Here is an 18,276-nt window from a genome sequence, read left to right as displayed (position 1 = left end):
ACTTGTGGCCAGTAGAGCAACTTTATTGTCCTCTGAAGCCGCAGTTTGGGATGAAGACATGTCCAAAATCCTGCTTATTAGCATTTTCTGCATTTATTATATAGATTTATTTATTATTTATTATAGAGTGTGACACAAAAAACTACTATAGCTGTCATAATGTAGTAAAAGAGAGAGAAATTGGGGTTTGGTGGGCAGTTGCAAGCAACTTTGATGACTGAATCATTGTATTCTTTAATTTGAATGCTCGTATTTACTGACATTGGGCTTTATATCAGACAGTGATTGAAAACAAAGTGCTTCCATAAAATACTTGTTAACACTTGTTATTGCATGAATAACAAGAAGCCAAATCTGCTTTTTTTTTGTTTATGTGGGCATCTGCCTAAAGTTTCAAGGCTTTTCCATTCACCCGGTTCACCTAACAAATTGTTGCACGTCACTACACCACATTAGGGTTCATTCTTGACTCCTACGAGACTGATCAAATCAGGGAAAAGCGAGAAGCTATAATGTTGATTAGAGCTTGGAAATGTGAGCCCATGAAGTGAATCTTAAACTGAAAGAACTCCTGCAGGGTGACTCCTGCCAACAAGTGGGAGCTGTCATCATTACCACGGGACACTGGCCCTGTCCAGGAAGTTTGTGAAGGGATGCTGCCATTTCATTAAAACTAATTCATGTCTGTGATGGACATGAACAGTTATCATGTTTAACCAAACTGTTTTTCCTGATTATCAGTCGGCAGTAGCATTAATTCAGAATTAGTTTGCTTATATATATATCTATACATATATATATATATTTATATAATATATGTAAATATTTTCGCCTCCAATGTCAAAAGGCTGGCATGGAAACTCTTTTTTTCCGGGTAATAACCGACTCACCACCTTGGCCCGTGTCCAGCCAATGCGGGACAAACAGAAAGGAGTGGCTGTTCGTCCTGAGGGGGGAGGAGATGAGATGAGAGGAACAGCACTGTTGCTTTAAGCGTCAGAGGGATCCATCAGAAGGAGTCGGAGCCTGCGGAATCATTGTGTTCGAGCGACTTGTTCTGTGTTAGTCCGGTCGATGGGCTCTGCGGTTTGTCAGCACGGGATGGTTATTTCAGCGCAGGAAACGCATGGAATAGAGTAAAAAAAAGCTCGTAAACCGCCTAAAAATGAGGTGCCACTGGGGTTTATTTGTCTCGTGTTTTATTTTGCTGCCTCTAACAGGTAAGAAAAACACTTGTCATGTTGTTTATATATTGTGTTGTCAAAATGGACTTTTAAATTTTTTATTTTTTTTATCGCTACCCCTGTCTTTACATCAGTTGGCCCTGGAGTTATGTTATTCTATTTGACTGAGAGTTTGTACTTACCGTATTTTTATGTATCCCACTGTTTATTACATTTTGTAATTCTACATAATGTATAGTTTAGTAAATCTTCTCGCACTTATATCAAACTCAGTTTCCAGTCTCCCAGTTGCATCCCATGTTTTGCTGGCGGCTAAACGTTTTTTGTCCTTTATTTAAGACAAACACAGGCGAGAAGCAGCATGTATGAATGCGCATGTTTAGCGCTGCGTTTCCCCCTTGGCAGAGTTTAAACAGGCAACGGTTTCCACGCAGTTCCTCCAACGGTCAACTCCTGTTAACCTGTCAGGTCGTATCAGGGCTCATTTGCATACCTGGACTGTTGGTTTGTGGTGCGGGCGCGCGAGCTTTTGTCGTTGCTGCTAGTTCATATGGGCAACAGGTGTATGCGTGCGTTAGCGTACGCGTGCGCTCTGTTCACGCGCACGCACGCCATACAGAAAGTCTTCGTGTTAGTGTGTGTGTACGCCTGCGTGTGTTTTTGGGAAATGATTAATTATTTACCTAAGCCAAAAGGAAGTCTTTAGGTTGGATTGGAACACAGAAGAGAGAAAAGGCGCTCACGGTTTTTTCTTCTTCTCTCCTTTCTCTCTCTCTCTCTTTTTTTTAACACAAACTCCCTCTGCAACTGACATCTAACAGCTTTTTGTGTTTTTGTGAGTGCGTAGTTTTTGAGTCACAGAACAGCCTCGGGTTTTATGTGAAACCTTTAGCTTGTTTAGTATCAGCTGCATACTCTTACCGAACATCAGCTTGCAGACATGCGCCCACCGCCTGCACAAACACTGACGGTCTATTGATGTTTTGGAGAGGGAGCATCCAGATGCCTCTTGATCTCTGAGCTCTACTCGAGCCCGAAGGCATAAATAGTCACATGAAAAAGCCTGTTCTTCAAATGGTGCTTATCATGTGGAAATCTTGTTTGCGGGGCTGGCTGCTGGGGGTCAAATTGAAACTAAAACGTTAGTTCAGTTTACTCATCTTAAGGGAATGGATTTAGGGGACTTAATGCATGATTACTCAGGCAGGACTGCTCATAATTATTGATTGTTCAATTGAGCTGTGGTGGTTAGAAAGCAGTCTGTCCTGAGGGGCTCTGTGCCAATGATAACATCCTATTTAACCATCGCATTAGGCCCTTGATTGTGTTTGGTTTTGCTCTGTTCCAGAACCGACATGATGAATAAATCAAATTTTGATTTCTTGGGTGTTCAAGCAGAAATACCAACACATTTCTTTGCAGCTTTTCAAGCACACTGCCATTGTCATCTTGGATTTTTAAAAATGTTTTCTCATTGTCTGACAGCTAATCTAAATACACATCTCTTTTCTGGAAAATAATCTCTATTTGTCCTTTAGATTTGGTTGTTCACTCAAACTGAATCCAGCACAGCTTTTAAAAAATAACATCTGAGTCCTCTACACATCGAGCATACTTTTTGCCCTCTGTTTCCAGTGTGGTCTGAGCCAATCATCTCCCCCAGCGGGCCTCACATAGTGGTTCCCAAAAGGGGGAAGCTGGAGCTGCGTTGCCATGACAATGCCACAACATCTGGCACCCCATCTAAGTTGAGGTGGCAGAGAGAGAAGACCCGGAGGATTGAGGGGGAAGTGGAAGAGGGTGGAGTGGCTTCTGTCAGGTTATCAGCGGTGCAGCTCTACCACATGGGCCGTTACATGTGTGTCAACAACAGCACGCTGGAACACAGCTCCATCTACGTTTATGTTAAAGGTGGGCGTTTGGTGTAAGGTCAGAGGTTTGTGACTGCACATGTACGTCCACTGCGATTTCAGTTATTTACCCAAATTCCCTCTGCCCGCCGTCTTCTTAGACCCACAGAATGCCTTCCAGCGCACCATGGTGAATAACATTCTGGTGCGAGCGGGTGAGAACTGCATCATCCCATGTCTTGTGACCGACCCTGAGGTCACCAACCTGGCTTTGGAGACCTGTGATGGACAACCTTTGCCCTCTGGTATGAGTTACCACAGCAACCTGCAGCGAGGCGTCATCATCAGCAGTGCCAGAAAGGATTATGAGGGCTGTTACGTTTGTGTGGGACAGCTTGGTGGACTTAAAGTAACATCGAGCCGGTACACTGTGGATGTTCGACTCGGTGAGTAAGAGGTGTTCAGCTGAGAAAAGTGTAATGTGTTGTCCATGTCCGCGAGAGGGTTACATACCAGTGTCCCATGTGGCAGAGCTTCACTAGAATTGTCTCATGGGTGCGAATGATGCTGAAAATGGAGGGAGAGAGGACACAGAGCAAATACTCCATGGGTTGACAGAAAAGAGATAATCCTTAAAGAAAACATTTGAAATAAGAAGAGAATATCTACAGCTTTATTTCAGTTGGGATCTACTTTTTCAGCCGAAAAAACATGCGTCCATCTTGTAACTGGAAGGAAAGCTAAAGCGTTATCAGATCACTTTAATTATTCCAAACAGTGCTGTAGAAAACATGGATGTTTGCGCCTCCTTTGTGTATTGTATTTGTAAATGAATATGCAGCTTCTGCTGGAAAGGAAGAAGGTTTAGGTACAAGGAGCTTTCTGGTTCCTCATTTCTCACACTTGAGGACAGCAAAGGAGGTGGAATGCATAAGCTAAAATGCAATCGCAAAGCTTTTGGGACTATATATCTCCCCTATCTGGAGGGGAAGTGTTGGGGTTATAGCAGTGACTGATGGGGAAAAGGAGAGGAAACATGTGGGAGGGAGGAGCCAAGAGATCTGAACCCGGCACAGAAAAACTATGCAGTGGAGCATGAAGGCTGTGTTTGTGTTAAATGGAATTACAGCAGAACAAACACAGCAAGTGACGTGACCTCTGCGGGCATTTAATGTCAGAACTGGATCATGTCATTAATGTGTCTGTATATGCACAATTGAGCTTTTGTGCACTGTCATGTGAATATAAGCCACTGGTCACACACCCTTGAGGCTCATTTCTCTTGGTGTGTAAATATGAAATCTTTTTGTTGTTGTTGTGTTTTTCTGTTAATGAGAAGTGACGTTGTGCATCAACTGCATTTTGGAGAAAAAATAAATACTCGTTGACACAAACGTGCATTCACGATTTAGACATGAAGAATGCCCTCTAATGCAAAATTATTACAATGACATACAGTGACTACAGAAGTGGCATGGAATGAGAAGCGCACGTTGCAATTCGTTGGAAAATTGACATAAGGCAAACAGGGGAGAGTTGTGATGACAGTGGGCTGGATTAAACAACCTCACTAAATATACAGGTATGATAATGTTGCTTTTGTGTCCTTTAATCCAGTACCAGAGTTGCGCCCAGTGATTACTTTGTCCCAGAAAGACACCGTCATCCTAAAGAAAGGAGAGCAGTTTGAGCTTACTTGTAGCTCCACCAATGTCAACCCGGACTTCAGTCTTAAGTGGGACTACCCTTCATCAGCGGTGAGATTGATGTTAGGAAACTGTTTTGCATCTTAAAGCCTGCATGATTGATTGCCTGGTTGTTAAACTCTCTCCTCTGCCTCCCGATACAAACAATATTTAGAGTTTTCTCACCAGCAGTGTTCATTTTCATGCAGAGACACAGCCCTCTGCTGGTATTTACTTCTTATTTAACTGAATTTGCAGCATTTTGGCAATGAAATCTTTGCGTAAAGGATGCAGCTTACAGAAGGCAGGATTAAAAACAGCACTGAGCACAACATTCTGTCACACACATACACTTTGGTCAGCAGAAAGTTGGCTTTCACCCTAAAATCAAACAGTGTGGCAGCCTCTCGGTTGTTGTGAAGAGGTTTAGACGTCTCATATCAGCTGTGAGACAACTGCATTTTATTTTTACTGATTTAATGCTTTGTTCATTTTACCAATTCCACACAGTGTCCCACTGATATGATGCATTCAGTGGCCACCGGGAACTCAGAGTTTCTGATGTCAAACTAGAAAAAAAATAGAAGACAATCCTACAAGAGGTCATACTTTCTATTAGTGAACTCTGGTAAGCTTTCCTCAAAAGGAGGCTCTCACAGGAAACAGAAGCTTTTTTGTTTATCTTTATCTTGACAAGAACAATTGTGGAATTTTTGAGTTACAAAATGATGTTATACCTGTTGACATTGCATGTTTGCCACTGATTCTTTGCAGCATCCTAAGGAATTCCAGACCTCACACATCGTGTCTGGTTCCCGTGATTATCAATGTTCCACTTCGCTGTTGATCGCACATGTCAGCCAGTCAGACTCAGGCACTTACCGCTGCCACGCCCTAAATGAAAGAGGCAGCAGCAACGCATCACTGCAGCTGGACGTCCGCAGTAAGTTTTAAGGCTGGTTTGTTTGTTTATATGTGGTTCTCACCTCAGGAACACCTTCGCTTTGTTCATACAAATGTTCACCGTTGGTCATAACTGAAAAATAACACAAAAAACCTGAACCCTGCTGAAGCTTTCATGGTCAAACCAATTTAAAACTACAAAAACTGAATGTTTTTACGGGTGCTGTCATTCCTCATTTGCATACCATGCAAATTTCAACTGAGTGCCTCAGGGAACCATGCATCATTATTATGTAATTACATTGAACATGACACATCAACATGACACAAGTCAGGTGATTGTCACTACGGTAACAGAAAGCTTCAGCAGAGGAGTATCTCAAAGTCTGTATAAACATTTGTTTCTCTCCAGCAATCCAGCATATCTCTGTTCTTCAGATCAGGGATTCATAACCATGTTCGGAGATCCAGGTCCCATCCAGGCGAATGTTAAAGAAGGGGAGAGCCTGAGCCTCAGAGTAGAATTCGAGGCCCATCCTTCACTGCGCTCCCTGTCCTGGTCTTACAATGGCAAACGTCTCCTCAACACCACGGAGCATGTTATCACTGTCCACCGCCGTAAATACAGGTACACTGAGTTCACAGTATGCCAGAACTGCAACGTGTGACACATTTTTAAAGCCACGTTTGTATGTTTCATCAGATACATCAGTGAGCTGAGACTAGTTAGGGTTCTCGGCTCGGAGGGTGGGATCTACAAGTTCTCAGCCAGCCATGAAGACACATCTGCTGATCATTCATTTCACGTGTATGTCACCAGTAAGTAACGCACACATTTGTTACAATGTGTTTGAACTTGATTTCTTAAAGCTTGTATGTCAAAGTAACCCTTAAGACACCCTTTTCTCATGTGTCTAAGCATGAAATTTGCACGGTATCTTTTAATATATCTAAACTGTTGCTTGTTTTCTAATAATTTTGATTTCATTTGAATGATTTTACTTCTTTCTCTTTGTATTCTTTTATGTATTTTTAATGCTTCTTCCACCCCCCGCTGCAATGCTTTTATTTTATGTGAAGCACTTTGAATTGTTTCGTACATGAAATGTGCTTTTCAGATAAACTTGACTTGACTTAAGATCCTTATTTTGGTGTTCAGTTCAGTTGAAGCCAATGTGTGTCCATAATACATGAAATGAAGACTACCCGAGGTCACCAGCATTTATAAACAGAGGCTTACTGTGTACATTTTATTTATTTTCTAAGTGTGTGTCTGTCATTTTCTCTCTTTAAGGTAAGCCTGTCATCATTGCCCAGGAGGGGCAAGTTGATGGACAGGTACGGTGCATTGCTACGGGTTATCCAGTCCCTAAAATCAGGTGGTTCTTCTGTGAGCTGCCCCACACAAGGTACGCCAAAAATGTACTGCACTCATGTGATCTCACGATTTGTGATTTAGCTCCCATCAGACAGAAAAAGATGATGAAATAGAACAAGAAACGACTGACATGTTTTGCTTTATTGCTTCACCACCATTAGTCCGTCCTACTGGTTTGTTTTGGGTTTTTTCAGTGTGGAATTATAAGTATTACTATTTTTTCCATTGTTGCTACCTGACATCAGACCACTTGTGCTGCTTCAATATCAAACATGGCTCTATTTCTGGTTTCTTTGGCTGTTTCTCTGAGACAAGGGAATGCTCAAAGGAGCTGCACAAATGGATTAACAGCTTAATGTCCCCAGCTTTTACTCAAACGCTTTTTTATATAATGAACCAAAACACACAATGAGAGGTAGCGAAATAGAATTTTGATTTATTTCTAAAACAATGACATCATATTAGCTGATTAGCACAGAAGGACTTTGCTTTGCATAGTTTCATGAATCTCAGAAGTATTAAAAACTAGAGTTCAAGATTTTGAATATTGAGGTTTAATATGTTGTCAGTTTAGGAAGAAATTCTGGAATAATTCTGTTATCAAGGAAACAAAACATTTAGTTTTTTTCAGAGATGCATCTCTGCTATGCGTCCACATGATGATACGTGTATGTAAGACAGGATTCAGGGGAGTCTAGACCAAATGATTTGATTGTAATTAAATACAGAAACAACTTCCAGCAACTGGCTGGTACCTTTGACAAGAAGAGATAGAAACGAATGAAAAAAAAGCATTAAATTCATCCAGATAAGATTATTCTCCTTGAATCTTGGTATGATGGAAATTATTTATCTCCTTTCCTCTTTTATTTTTTTTGTACTGTAATCTGTCAGTTGTATTTAAATCCTAAAACTTGCCATTAGACAGATAGGATGAGAAAATGTTAGCGAAGAAGGTAAAACAGGCATCTTAACCAATTCTGACCGCTCAACAGGTGCTCACGCCTGCCTAATGCCACCCAATGGGAGACCCCAGAGGTCGCCATTTTGACAGAGTCAGCCTTTGGCAGGAGTGTGGTGGAGAGCCGACTGAATGTCAGCAAAGAGCACACTCAGTACCACACTCTGGAGTGTGTGGCCTCTACGGAGGAAGAAGAGGCGTACACACTTTTCTCCATCAGTGGTATGACATGCACACACACACACACACACACACACACATGCCATCCACTGTTCAGTTTATATAGAGTCTGCACACAGAGCTGATACAGCAGGGGCACCACTGTCTGGGCTGGGGCTGGGGCTGGGGGTGGGGGTTTATCTCGTATGTACCTCAACGACATTGTAGAAATATGCATGCAGACGCACAAACCCATCGACCCTGCGTGTGCAGAGGCCAGGTGTGTGGTTACTGGCTACAGATTGAATGAGATTAGTGTATGCTGACTGTGCAGGCTGGGATTATATGGCGTAGACTCACTAATCCTTGTCACACAAACAAACACCACTGCTGCAGCTGTCTGTCGTAACGGTGGAGGAAGAGGATGTGGCTGTGCTTGTTGGTGTATGTGTGTGTGTGTGTGTGGGGGCTTGTTTTATTATATTCATGGCATCGGAAACCTATACCTCTAGGGCCTGAAAGCTTTAGGAATGAAAAATGCTGAAGTCCACACGTTTAGATGTGTTTGTGTGTCAACAATTGGATTTAGGGTAAGACACAGAATTGGCTTCAGTAAGATTAATGCATTACGTCTACGGTTGAAACCCACATATCCAGTATGTTTGTGTAGCTGCCAGTAAAAGCTGCCAGTAAAACTTTGTATATATTTGAATGCGATCCATGAGATTTCTGATTGTGTTGGATGTTTGTTTATTCTCAGAACGCATCGTCCCCCATAAGCTCTTCACTCCTCTTCTAACTGGCATGGTGGCTACTGGCATCTTTCTAAGCCTCATTCTTGTGGTGCTACTCTATAAATACATGCAGGTAAGAAAAGAAAGAAGTATGCATACCATAGTACTATTGCAAGTGTAATTTGATTAATAGGGTCATAAATTTCACTTTGGTTGCCATCAATCCTGTCTTAACTTACAAATCAGTTATAGATATCAGCGTTGAATCAAGGCATTGATATACAGTTTGCATCACAGAAAAAAGAAATGGCTTCAGTAGCTTCTGGCAAAGGGCCCATTCTCATTTACTAATAAGGCTTGTCTCCATGCCGTGTGGAGCATGTTGAAGTTAGAAGCATCAGTTTTTCTGCCCTTGGTGATGTAATTCTGCAGGGAGTAAAAATCATGTGCTTTTAATCAGCATGAATGTATCCTGATGAATTTGAACAGAGTTCATCACCCATTCACAGTGCGTACATGCTGCAGTTGAAGGATTTTTTGACACTCTAAGCGCGCCTCGAGACATTAATTCCCCCCCCCCCCGAGCATGCTGCTTTTATTGCACTCAGATGAGTCAGACTCCTTGAGCACCAGCTTCTACGATGGGATCCTAAAGTTAAAGTCTAGACACAAGCTGTCAAATAAAGTAGATTGAGCTATCAAAACTTGGATAAAAGAGCGATGAGAGAAGGCCATAGATATGAGCAATATCTGGACAATCACAGTACAAGCGATCTCAGGGAGCTGCTCTGACATCAGTTTTCTTTTTATAAATTCATGGCTTCTCTTCTCTCTAAACTTCAACAGAAACCAAAGTTCCAAATCCAGTGGAAGGTCATTGAGAGCATCAATGGAAACAACTACATATATATAGACCCTCTCCAGCTGCCATATGATGTCAAATGGGAGTTTCCCCGGCAGAAGCTTCGCTTTGGTATGACGACATCCATCTTTATGTTGCTACAGTGTGTATGTTGCTGTTGATGGAAGTGCATGCAAGTGTCATTGCTTAAGTAAAATGCTAAAGGCTTGTGTACTTCAAGGTAAAACCTTGGGCTCGGGAGCTTTTGGAAAGGTGGTAAGGGCCACAGCATACGGACTGTGCTCCGCAGATACTGTTACAACCGTCGCTGTTAAGATGCTAAAACGTAAGTCTTTCCTGGTGTTCATGCTGTCACGACATATTTTAACACGAAGACTACATTTACTCAAGAACTTGTGATGATATCATCTTAGCTAACCCCCATTCCACGGAGAAGGAGGCGCTGATGTCAGAGCTGAAGGTTCTCAGTTACCTTGGAAACCATGTGAACATAGTTAACCTGTTGGGAGCCTGCACTGTCGGAGGTGAGAGGAGCCTCTATGAACAAACTTTCAGTTAGCAAGATGTCATATTTTTGGTTAAACCTGCTCTGACTTTCATTGGATGTGGACTCTGAACCTCTTGCACCTGCTTGATTGTTGTTGTTATTATTGTTATTATCATTACTTATTTATCGACTGTTTTTATGGTTGCTAGTATGTTTGGAAGTTTGCCTTAAAAGCTTTTACACATGCTTTATGCTTATGTGCTGACTCGCTGAGCACCCAATTACTGATTAAAAATTCTATACCATCCAGCTCCAATATGAGGACGTGATGCAGCTTGACTTGTCACGAATTTGCTCTCGATCGATATCATTTACCTTTCCACCTAGACCTCAATATTGATTACAATGCAGCATTTTCATTGGATTCCATTCAAGTGTGCTCAAGTATGTTACCGGGATGTGCAGATTGAACACTTGATGGATGCCAGGGTGCAAAAAGTTTCTCATTTTAAGTTAACCAATACTGACACAAATTTGTCGTGTCCTTCCATGTGTCAAAAGTAGTCATTATTAAAATGACTAACCCAGCACTGCAAATACAGAACCATTATCTTTTGTCTAATTTCCATTGTCTAAGCGCTGTCATGGTTTTACGAGCGGTGATTGTTAATTTTTTAAATCTCTGCATGTTGCCAGGCCCAATTTTAGTGATCACAGAGTACTGTTGCTATGGCGACCTCCTCAACTTCCTGCGAAGAAAAAGACAGTCCTTCCTAAACTCCCAGGTCAGGGATGGTTACTATCGCAACATCTCGAACCAGACGGAGCCAACAAGGTGTTTATGTGTGCAAATTCTTCACTGTCTTCTTACAACATAAATGGATTTATTTTAATGTGGAAATGTGTGTGTCTGTGTGTGTACAGCAGAGATGCAACTGGTACAGGATATATGCCCATGCGTCCTTCTGATAAAGAAAGGTCCTCCCAGCCAGGTAAGTCTCTCACGCTTCATTTCCAATTACAACAGACTGCATAAAACACAAAGCAATGTCTGTATAAACTCTCGATTCATGCACTGAAGCTGACTGTAACATCTCTGTCTAGATGACATAGACGAGCTGTCCCTGGATGCTGAAGATCTCCTCAGCTTTTCCTACCAGGTTGCCAAAGGAATGGAGTACATTACCTCCAAGAATGTAAGGTGTTAGCATACTGTTTTCATATTTATTGAATAGTTACAGAGGGATTTAAAAGAGCTGCCACTAGTTAATAAATCATGATATGGATTGGTGCCAACATTCATGCAGAAAGCTTGATGTCAACTTGTGGTATATTTACAATGAGAATTACAGTGTTGCTGCCTTCGCTGTAGCTCTTAAATTGCACATAAATTAAGTCAGCTTCCTCATGATGATATTGCACTGTTTAGTATGTTTATTTAAATAATGGCATGAATTACAATTGTTGTGATGAACCTCACCCAACTCTGCAGTACTCAGCTTTTATCAGGGCATTGTTGTGGGTTAGTGGCCCATAACTATATTGTTTTCACCCACTCCTTTCGCCTCAAAATGCTCTGATAAACCCACTGTAGAGGCATCCATCATCAAGGCCAAAGCTTTGTTTTCACCTTTAAAGAAAGTGATCAGGAACCGTAACAAACTAACAAGTTGTCCTTTTGGGCATACTCCCCTCTCAAGTTTCATTAAATTTGGCCCCGTAGTTTTTGTTTCGTCCTCTATGGCACAGTAAAAGGGTTCAAATTAAGACAACAAGGAAGCCAATGATAAGCTGGCTCTGATAACTTAACAGGTCAGCGGTGAGAAATGAGAAGTCTACATCTCATGTGTCAAACCCAGCAGCCCCCTCTGAAATGGCAGCAAACAAAAAGCAATAATCACATAATGATCGCATCATGCAGCCGATGATCAGTATACCCAGTATATCATATGATTCCACTCAGCAACATTAGTCATTGTGCAACCCTGATTGGTATAAGTACTGGTACTACATTACTGAAAAAATATGGCTAAAGGTGAAACATGATTCCAAATGAGGGATGACACATTACACACAAACACTGTACACCACTTGACTTTTATTGTGAAAGATTATCATATCATTGTCATTGTTGTCTTCTCAAAGGTGAAATAAAGCAGGTAAATCTAAAATGGGAATAGCACTGAAACTGTGGGCTGATTGCGCAGTCGTATCCTGCGGAAAGCACAGGACAAGATTCAGTCATGTTGAGTAGGATTCCAGTCTGTAGGGATCAGAAACACTCGGTTCAAAGTAACCGTGAACTGTGAAAGAACTGGACAAGATAGCAAAGTGGCATTTATTTTGTTAGTTGTCACATATTTATGATCTGATATGAGATATGAACTCTTTTAGTACAAATACTATTTTTATTGTTGTTTTTTGTAATCAGCTGTGGTACCTCCTCTTACTTATTCAGTGTAAAGTTTTATCGTCCTGGTACGCTCCCAAATGATTTGATATGACCTCTATAGGGCTGGTAAACAGCTGATGAAGGTTGCTGCTGATAAAGAGGGTTTTTACTGGTTAATTTCACTTACTTTTTTAGGCCACAGTGGGCCAGATGATTCTGTGTCAATAAAGACATGAAAAGTGATTGTTTTTAGTGAAGTGCGATTGTTCTTGTCTGGACTTGTGACTTTGATGAAGGTCAGACAGCATTTTATGAGTAATTGATTCGGCTAACTCCAACACTTTCACAGATATTTTTACCCAGCTGTGATTGTCCTGCTTTTCTGTTGGGAACATCACAGTTTCCCCTTTTGTGTTTGAGAGCTCAGCAAGAAGCTTTACCAGCCTTGCCTCATTTGTATTTATTATATGGTCTCTGTGTAGAAACCGCTTGCGGGGTCAGTGCTCATTTACGTGTTTGTTTGTGTGTGCAGTGTATCCACAGGGATCTCGCAGCCAGAAACATTCTGCTGACTCACGGCAGGGTGGCTAAGATCTGCGACTTCGGCTTGGCTCGAGATATCACTACTGACGCCAGTTATGTGCTCCGGGGAAACGTGAGTCTGTCTTTCAGTTGTTCCCTTCCTTCCCATTCATCCATCATCGTTCCCTCCTTGCTTCTCTGTCTCTTTGTTCCTTCTCCGCCAAACAAAAAAAAAACCCACGCAGGCTTCTTTTCACTCACTGAAACAATGCACACACTGTTTAGATGTGACCAAATGCAGGGCTGCCACTGATTATTTATTTAATTACGATTCAAATTAATCAATCACTATCAGTTGTTTACCTTAATCAAAATATTTGCTGGTTATTTTGACTGCTGAGAAGAAGCTACTCTTCAAAACACTGAATGGAAAATTTCGATCTTTAAGAGAGGAGATACTGTATGTTTTTATGATGGAAAAAAATTAATTATGACTCTCCCTCCTGCAGGCTCGTCTGCCCGTTAAATGGATGTCTCCCGAGAGTATTTTTGACTGCGTCTACACCTTTGAGAGCGATGTGTGGTCCTATGGCATCCTGCTCTGGGAAATCTTCTCTCTGGGTAACATTTCCAGTCAAAGCTGTGCTATTGCATCTGTTTGATAATGCCCGGGCCATCATTATCATCAATTTGCGCTAACTGAGGCCTGATTAGAGGCTGTGATGATGCTTTCTAAGATGCAACATCACTTAGAGGAGTCAATAATGTAATCAAGTCATATTGACTAAGAAACCATTGTATAAATCTATCATTTTTGTTAAGGGTCTGTGTATTGCATGTTGGTGTTGCAGGAAATAGCCCGTACCCTGGGATGCAGGTGGGATCCGCATTTTACAGGATGATTCAAGAAGGGCACAGGATGAACAGGCCTGAATTTGCTCCCACTGAGATGTAAGTGAGAATCATGTTCTTATAAACGAAAAGTTACAGTTAGGAATACAACTGGAAAGCAGTTTCATGGACAATGTATGATGATTGCTTTATTACGTCTTATTAGGTAAAAAAAAAAAAAAAAACTACCGTGAAAATAATCATTTTAAAAAGTATGTTTCAAACTGTGAGCACCCAAAATTTAAATAGACATTGCTGGAAAGTAAGCCTATTCAGAAAAATGCAAATGTGGAGGAAGCAATAGCTTCTGTTTATCAGGAACTACATCACAGTGAACAGTCATACTGACGGTGCTGTTTACATCAACCAACTGGTTCCAGTCAGATTTGTGCTTCACAGCAGGACACAACACAACACATGCTGTTGCATTTCCTCACCAACATTCTCTGTTTAATGCTGGTCTGAATTGTGTGATTACATTTTTCGTTGTGGCATAAACAGAATTTTTATAATTAAAATTATGGTAATAAAGAGAAAGGGTTTTTTTGGTAAATCTTGACATCTCACTATCAGTGCTATTTGACATGGGAATCTCAGGCATGGCACACTCTTGGTTTGAATTGTACCTCATTGTCATGGCAAAGACAAATGCTCACATCCCAGCACCTCACTAAAAGGTTTGGTACTAGGACTCCTTCTTTTTGCAGTATACACCACCTCCTTGGGCTGGCTCATCCACTTACATGGCTTCTTATAATCACTACTATGCAGATTATACTCAACTGTATTCATCATTCCAACAGCTAGCCTCACATTTATAGCATGATTCTTAGCTTGTCTCTATGACATGTCCAAATGGATGACGGCACACCACCTTCGACTTAACATCTCTAAGACTGATTTATTGGTCACCCCAGTTAATCGGTTCACTAAACTCAATATCAACCTAAAGAGCACCTCTTCAACTGTCTATACAACAAAGGTTGCAGAAAGCCTGGGTGTCATGACTGATGACCGGCTGTCCTTCTGTAACCACGTTGCATCTGTCTCTTGATCATGTCGCTTTGTACTCTACAACAAAAGAGAAATCGTGCTACAAGCCATGGTTATCTCCCTCCACGACTGCTGCAGTGCCTTTCTAGCTGGTCTCTCTGCTTGCACAGTGAGGCCCCCACAAATGGCCCAGCGTTCTGCAGCACATCTAGCGTTTGATCAAGCAAAAAGGACACAGGTTACCCCATTTCTTGCTGAACTAAACTGACTATCCATGGCTAACCAGTGAGTTCAGTTTGATTAAAAAATTAATTAAGTCAACTGAATTACTGCAGAGTGACTGCAGGGTCAACATCCAGCTATTGAAACGCAGTAATTGTGGTTTTAGGCTTCTTCTCAACTACTCTTTTCCCCCGTTCCCAGAGCACCGTTTGGTGTCCCTACATCCCTACTCTTTTGAGCCAACCACACAGACACAGACTATTGAAGCCACACATTTGAGCCCAAAGACTACATAAAGTCAAATACGTTTTGATGATATTATATATAGATGTAGATTTATTTGATCTATGGTGTCAAATAGCACTTATTAAATCAAAATGTATTCAGACAGTAGCTAGCTAACTGGTAAACCAGATATGCTAAATTTAAACCAGCGAGCACCATTTCATTAAAGAGGCTTTCGTATCATGGTGCTAGCCACCTCGAATGTGATGTTGTTTCTGCTGCCTCCTGCTTTACAGGTTTCTGTAAGCATAAAATGTCAAATATTTTAAGGACCATTCCCTTTTCTTAGCTAGCTGTCTAAATATCTGTGCATTGCACTCGTGTGTTTTTAAATGTTTGATCTTATTCAACAGAAAACTACCAGCTAACGTTGATGGAAAGTCTTTGTGTATGTGTAAATGATCCAGTTTGTACTATTTTTCAAAATTCCTAAACCAAAGTTCCCTTGGAAATTTTCTAGAAATTTAGCAGGAATTTTCCACCCCTTTGCAACCCTAATGAAGACTCATCTCAGAAAACACTGAGAACACCCTAATACAGCTAGCCTGCACTTATTTGCTCTACTTGTACTCTGTCATTTAGATACATTTCTATTGATTTTGCACCCTAATAGCCCAGGCTTTCTTACTGCACTGAAGCTTTATGGTGGTTTCCTCACTTGTAATCACTTTGTATAAAAGCGCCTGCTAAATGACTAAATGTGAATGTGTGTATTCAGTCAGGATTGCTGAAGATCTGCTGGATTCATGTGTTTTGTTTTGCTTTAATTAATGTAAATCATATTACACAAATGGATGACATACAGACAACAATCAAGACAAAAAAGATACAATGTATAATTCTAGATCATTAATATAATGGAATTATTAGTTTGCTTTGGTAAACAAATTTAAGTCACTGGCTGAAATCTTTATCCACTTGTTGGGTTTGTTGGTTGGTTGTATCTGTGTGGGTCTTACATGTGGATCCAGATTCAGAAACTAATGGCAGTCTCACAACTGTAGGTATGACATGATGCTGTCCTGCTGGAACCACGATCCTTTGAAAAGGCCCTCCTTCAGAAAACTGGTGGAGAGAACTGAACTGCTGCTGTCAGAAAATACCAAGAATGTAAGCAGCAATGATAACAGAGCAGCCCGTGGCTCTTATTCGTTTTTTGGGTTTTTATTTTCAGTTACGTGGTATTTCTTTAATGCACCAACGTATCATCAGAATTTCCCTGACTTACTCCTCAGGTGTACCTGACGCTGAACAACGCGCCAGTGGCTCCAGAGCAACAGAGGGCGCCATCACGAAGGCTGAGCTCAGTCTGCAGCACAACAGCCCCGACCCAGCCTCTGCTGCAGAGCACAGCCGATGTCTTCCTGGACTATGTCTGAAACACACACATGTACACCTTGTTCATTCCTTCCCACTACCACACCAACATTGCTCCGCTCGGAACAACACGTATTTTCAAACTAATTCTCCAATGCCTGCACTCCTGCACCTCACACTCACACACACAGCCTGCGCAGGGCTTTCAGCCTCGATGTAATCTCCCCATTGTTGTATTGATCTTTGTGGTAGGTATTTCAGGTGCATGTCTATATAAAGCAGACTCCAGCACTAACTGACCATCAGATACAACATGACCCATCAGCTGTGGGAGGAGTTTTGGCTCACATTCAGCCTTAGATTACATCTTAAGATGCTTTTGGAAAAACAAAGACTGTAAGTACATGTACATATGTTAGCTGGGAGGGATGATGTGGATTGAATAAGCAGTGCTGGTGATATGTGACTACTAGGCTATGAGATCATTTGATGTCAGATTTGTTTGCCATTTTACTGGAATGTTGTTGTTTTTTTTTTCTTTGATATTTTAGGAACTTCCCATTTTCTTGTTGAGATAGATGAGAAGAATGATACCAGGGAAGTGAACTATCAGAACACGTGGAAACAGCTGGCCGGGCTCTGTCTTTAGCTACATTGCGGCACAGCTCCGGCTTCCGATTGAAAGGATAGACGTCAAAGTGTTATCGTCTTCTCATCTCTTTCTCAGCTGAAATACTGGCACATCATTTGGTCGTTGTCACTGGGTTTGTGAAAGGTTGTTGTTTTTGATAGGCCTTTGAATAAACACGCTGTCATGCCTTGGTCATCTCCGTTAGGACCCGTGTCCCTAAAGAGAACCTAATCAGTCATAGAAAGTGATGATGAAGAATGAAAATAAGATAAAGCCATAAGTTACGTAAACACCAACCCTCATCTGTGTGTTGTAGCTTTGAATACTGTGACTAACTGGTATGTTACTCTATGTATTTTACGGATAACAATTTCTTCAGCAAAGCCACTGAGGCCAGGGTTTTAGGACTGATTGTGTGCTTTTTATTGTCAACAATGTATGCAATGTAAATACGATAGAGATGTGCCTTTAGATTCTTTCTTTTTCTTTTCTAAGTATTTGATGCATTTGTTTGTGACAGTGTTGAGAAATGGCGAGCAGAAGAGAGCTTCTGCACTCTGCTTTTGAGGTTCTTGCAGTTTTGATACAGTTGGTCGACTTGTAATAATAAAGTACCTGTGATGGTGGAACCAAACGTGCAGTGCCAGCTTTCTTCCTCATGTTACTGCTCCTGTGAAGTGACGAGTGCTGGAAGCTCTTCTGATGCAGTCAAAGAATGCCGCTGCATCACTAAAGTTAGTCTTTCAGCGTGGACCGAAGTGTTGGAGAAAAATCTCTTTGGACTATTCCACGAATATGGCCAAAAACAAACCAGAACCCA

General features: G+C 41.4%; 1 protein-coding gene and 1 long non-coding RNA gene across 4 annotated transcripts in view; both read left to right on the top strand.

Annotated features, from left to right (window-relative positions):
• Nucleotides 1–18,090, top strand: part of LOC140304644 (uncharacterized) — a 44,806-nt gene extending 26,716 nt beyond the window's left edge. Inside the window, exon 2 of the long non-coding RNA XR_011915280.1 lies at nt 17,017–18,090. This is a non-coding gene — a long non-coding RNA (uncharacterized lncRNA). The remainder of the gene's footprint in view (nt 1–17,016) is intronic.
• kitb (KIT proto-oncogene, receptor tyrosine kinase b) lies at nt 980–18,090 on the top strand. 3 transcript variants are annotated; one of them, XM_072383355.1, is made up of 21 exons: nt 980–1,220; nt 2,820–3,095; nt 3,196–3,480; nt 4,652–4,791; nt 5,494–5,662; nt 6,061–6,250; nt 6,326–6,441; nt 6,917–7,031; nt 7,996–8,183; nt 8,881–8,987; nt 9,701–9,827; nt 9,937–10,041; nt 10,130–10,240; nt 10,900–11,038; nt 11,131–11,195; nt 11,308–11,399; nt 13,128–13,250; nt 13,627–13,738; nt 13,969–14,068; nt 16,513–16,618; nt 16,744–18,090. In XM_072383355.1, exons 1-21 carry the CDS (start codon nt 1,166–1,168, stop codon nt 16,885–16,887), a joined length of 2,865 nt encoding a protein of 954 aa, XP_072239456.1. In that variant the 5' UTR covers nt 980–1,165; the 3' UTR covers nt 16,888–18,090. The 3 variants fall into 3 exon arrangements, with proteins under 3 accessions (XP_072239456.1, XP_072239455.1, XP_072239457.1); XM_072383354.1 differs by having other exon boundaries at nt 11,128–11,195; XM_072383356.1 differs by lacking the exons at nt 16,513–16,618; nt 16,744–18,090 and having other exon boundaries at nt 11,128–11,195; nt 13,969–14,072.
• Nucleotides 18,091–18,276: the final 186 nt, after the last annotated feature.

The sequence above is a fragment of the Leuresthes tenuis genome, unplaced genomic scaffold, assembly GCF_036924035.1.
Source record: "Leuresthes tenuis unplaced genomic scaffold, fLeuTen1.0.hap1 SCAF_4, whole genome shotgun sequence".
NCBI classification, from domain to species: domain Eukaryota; kingdom Metazoa; phylum Chordata; class Actinopteri; order Atheriniformes; family Atherinopsidae; genus Leuresthes; species Leuresthes tenuis.
Note: the sequence above shows the minus strand (reverse complement) of the source record. Positions and strands in the feature narration are given on the sequence as shown.

Coding starts and splice junctions, on each gene's coding strand:
- kitb (XM_072383354.1), top strand. CDS start 1,166: ATGAGGTGCCACTGGGGTTTATTTGTCTCGTGTTTTATTTTGCTGCCT. Junction 6,251..6,325: donor GTCCACCGCCGTAAATACAG/GTACACTGAGTT, acceptor ATGTTTCATCAG/ATACATCAGTGAGCTGAGAC. Junction 8,988..9,700: donor TACTCTATAAATACATGCAG/GTAAGAAAAGAA, acceptor AAACTTCAACAG/AAACCAAAGTTCCAAATCCA.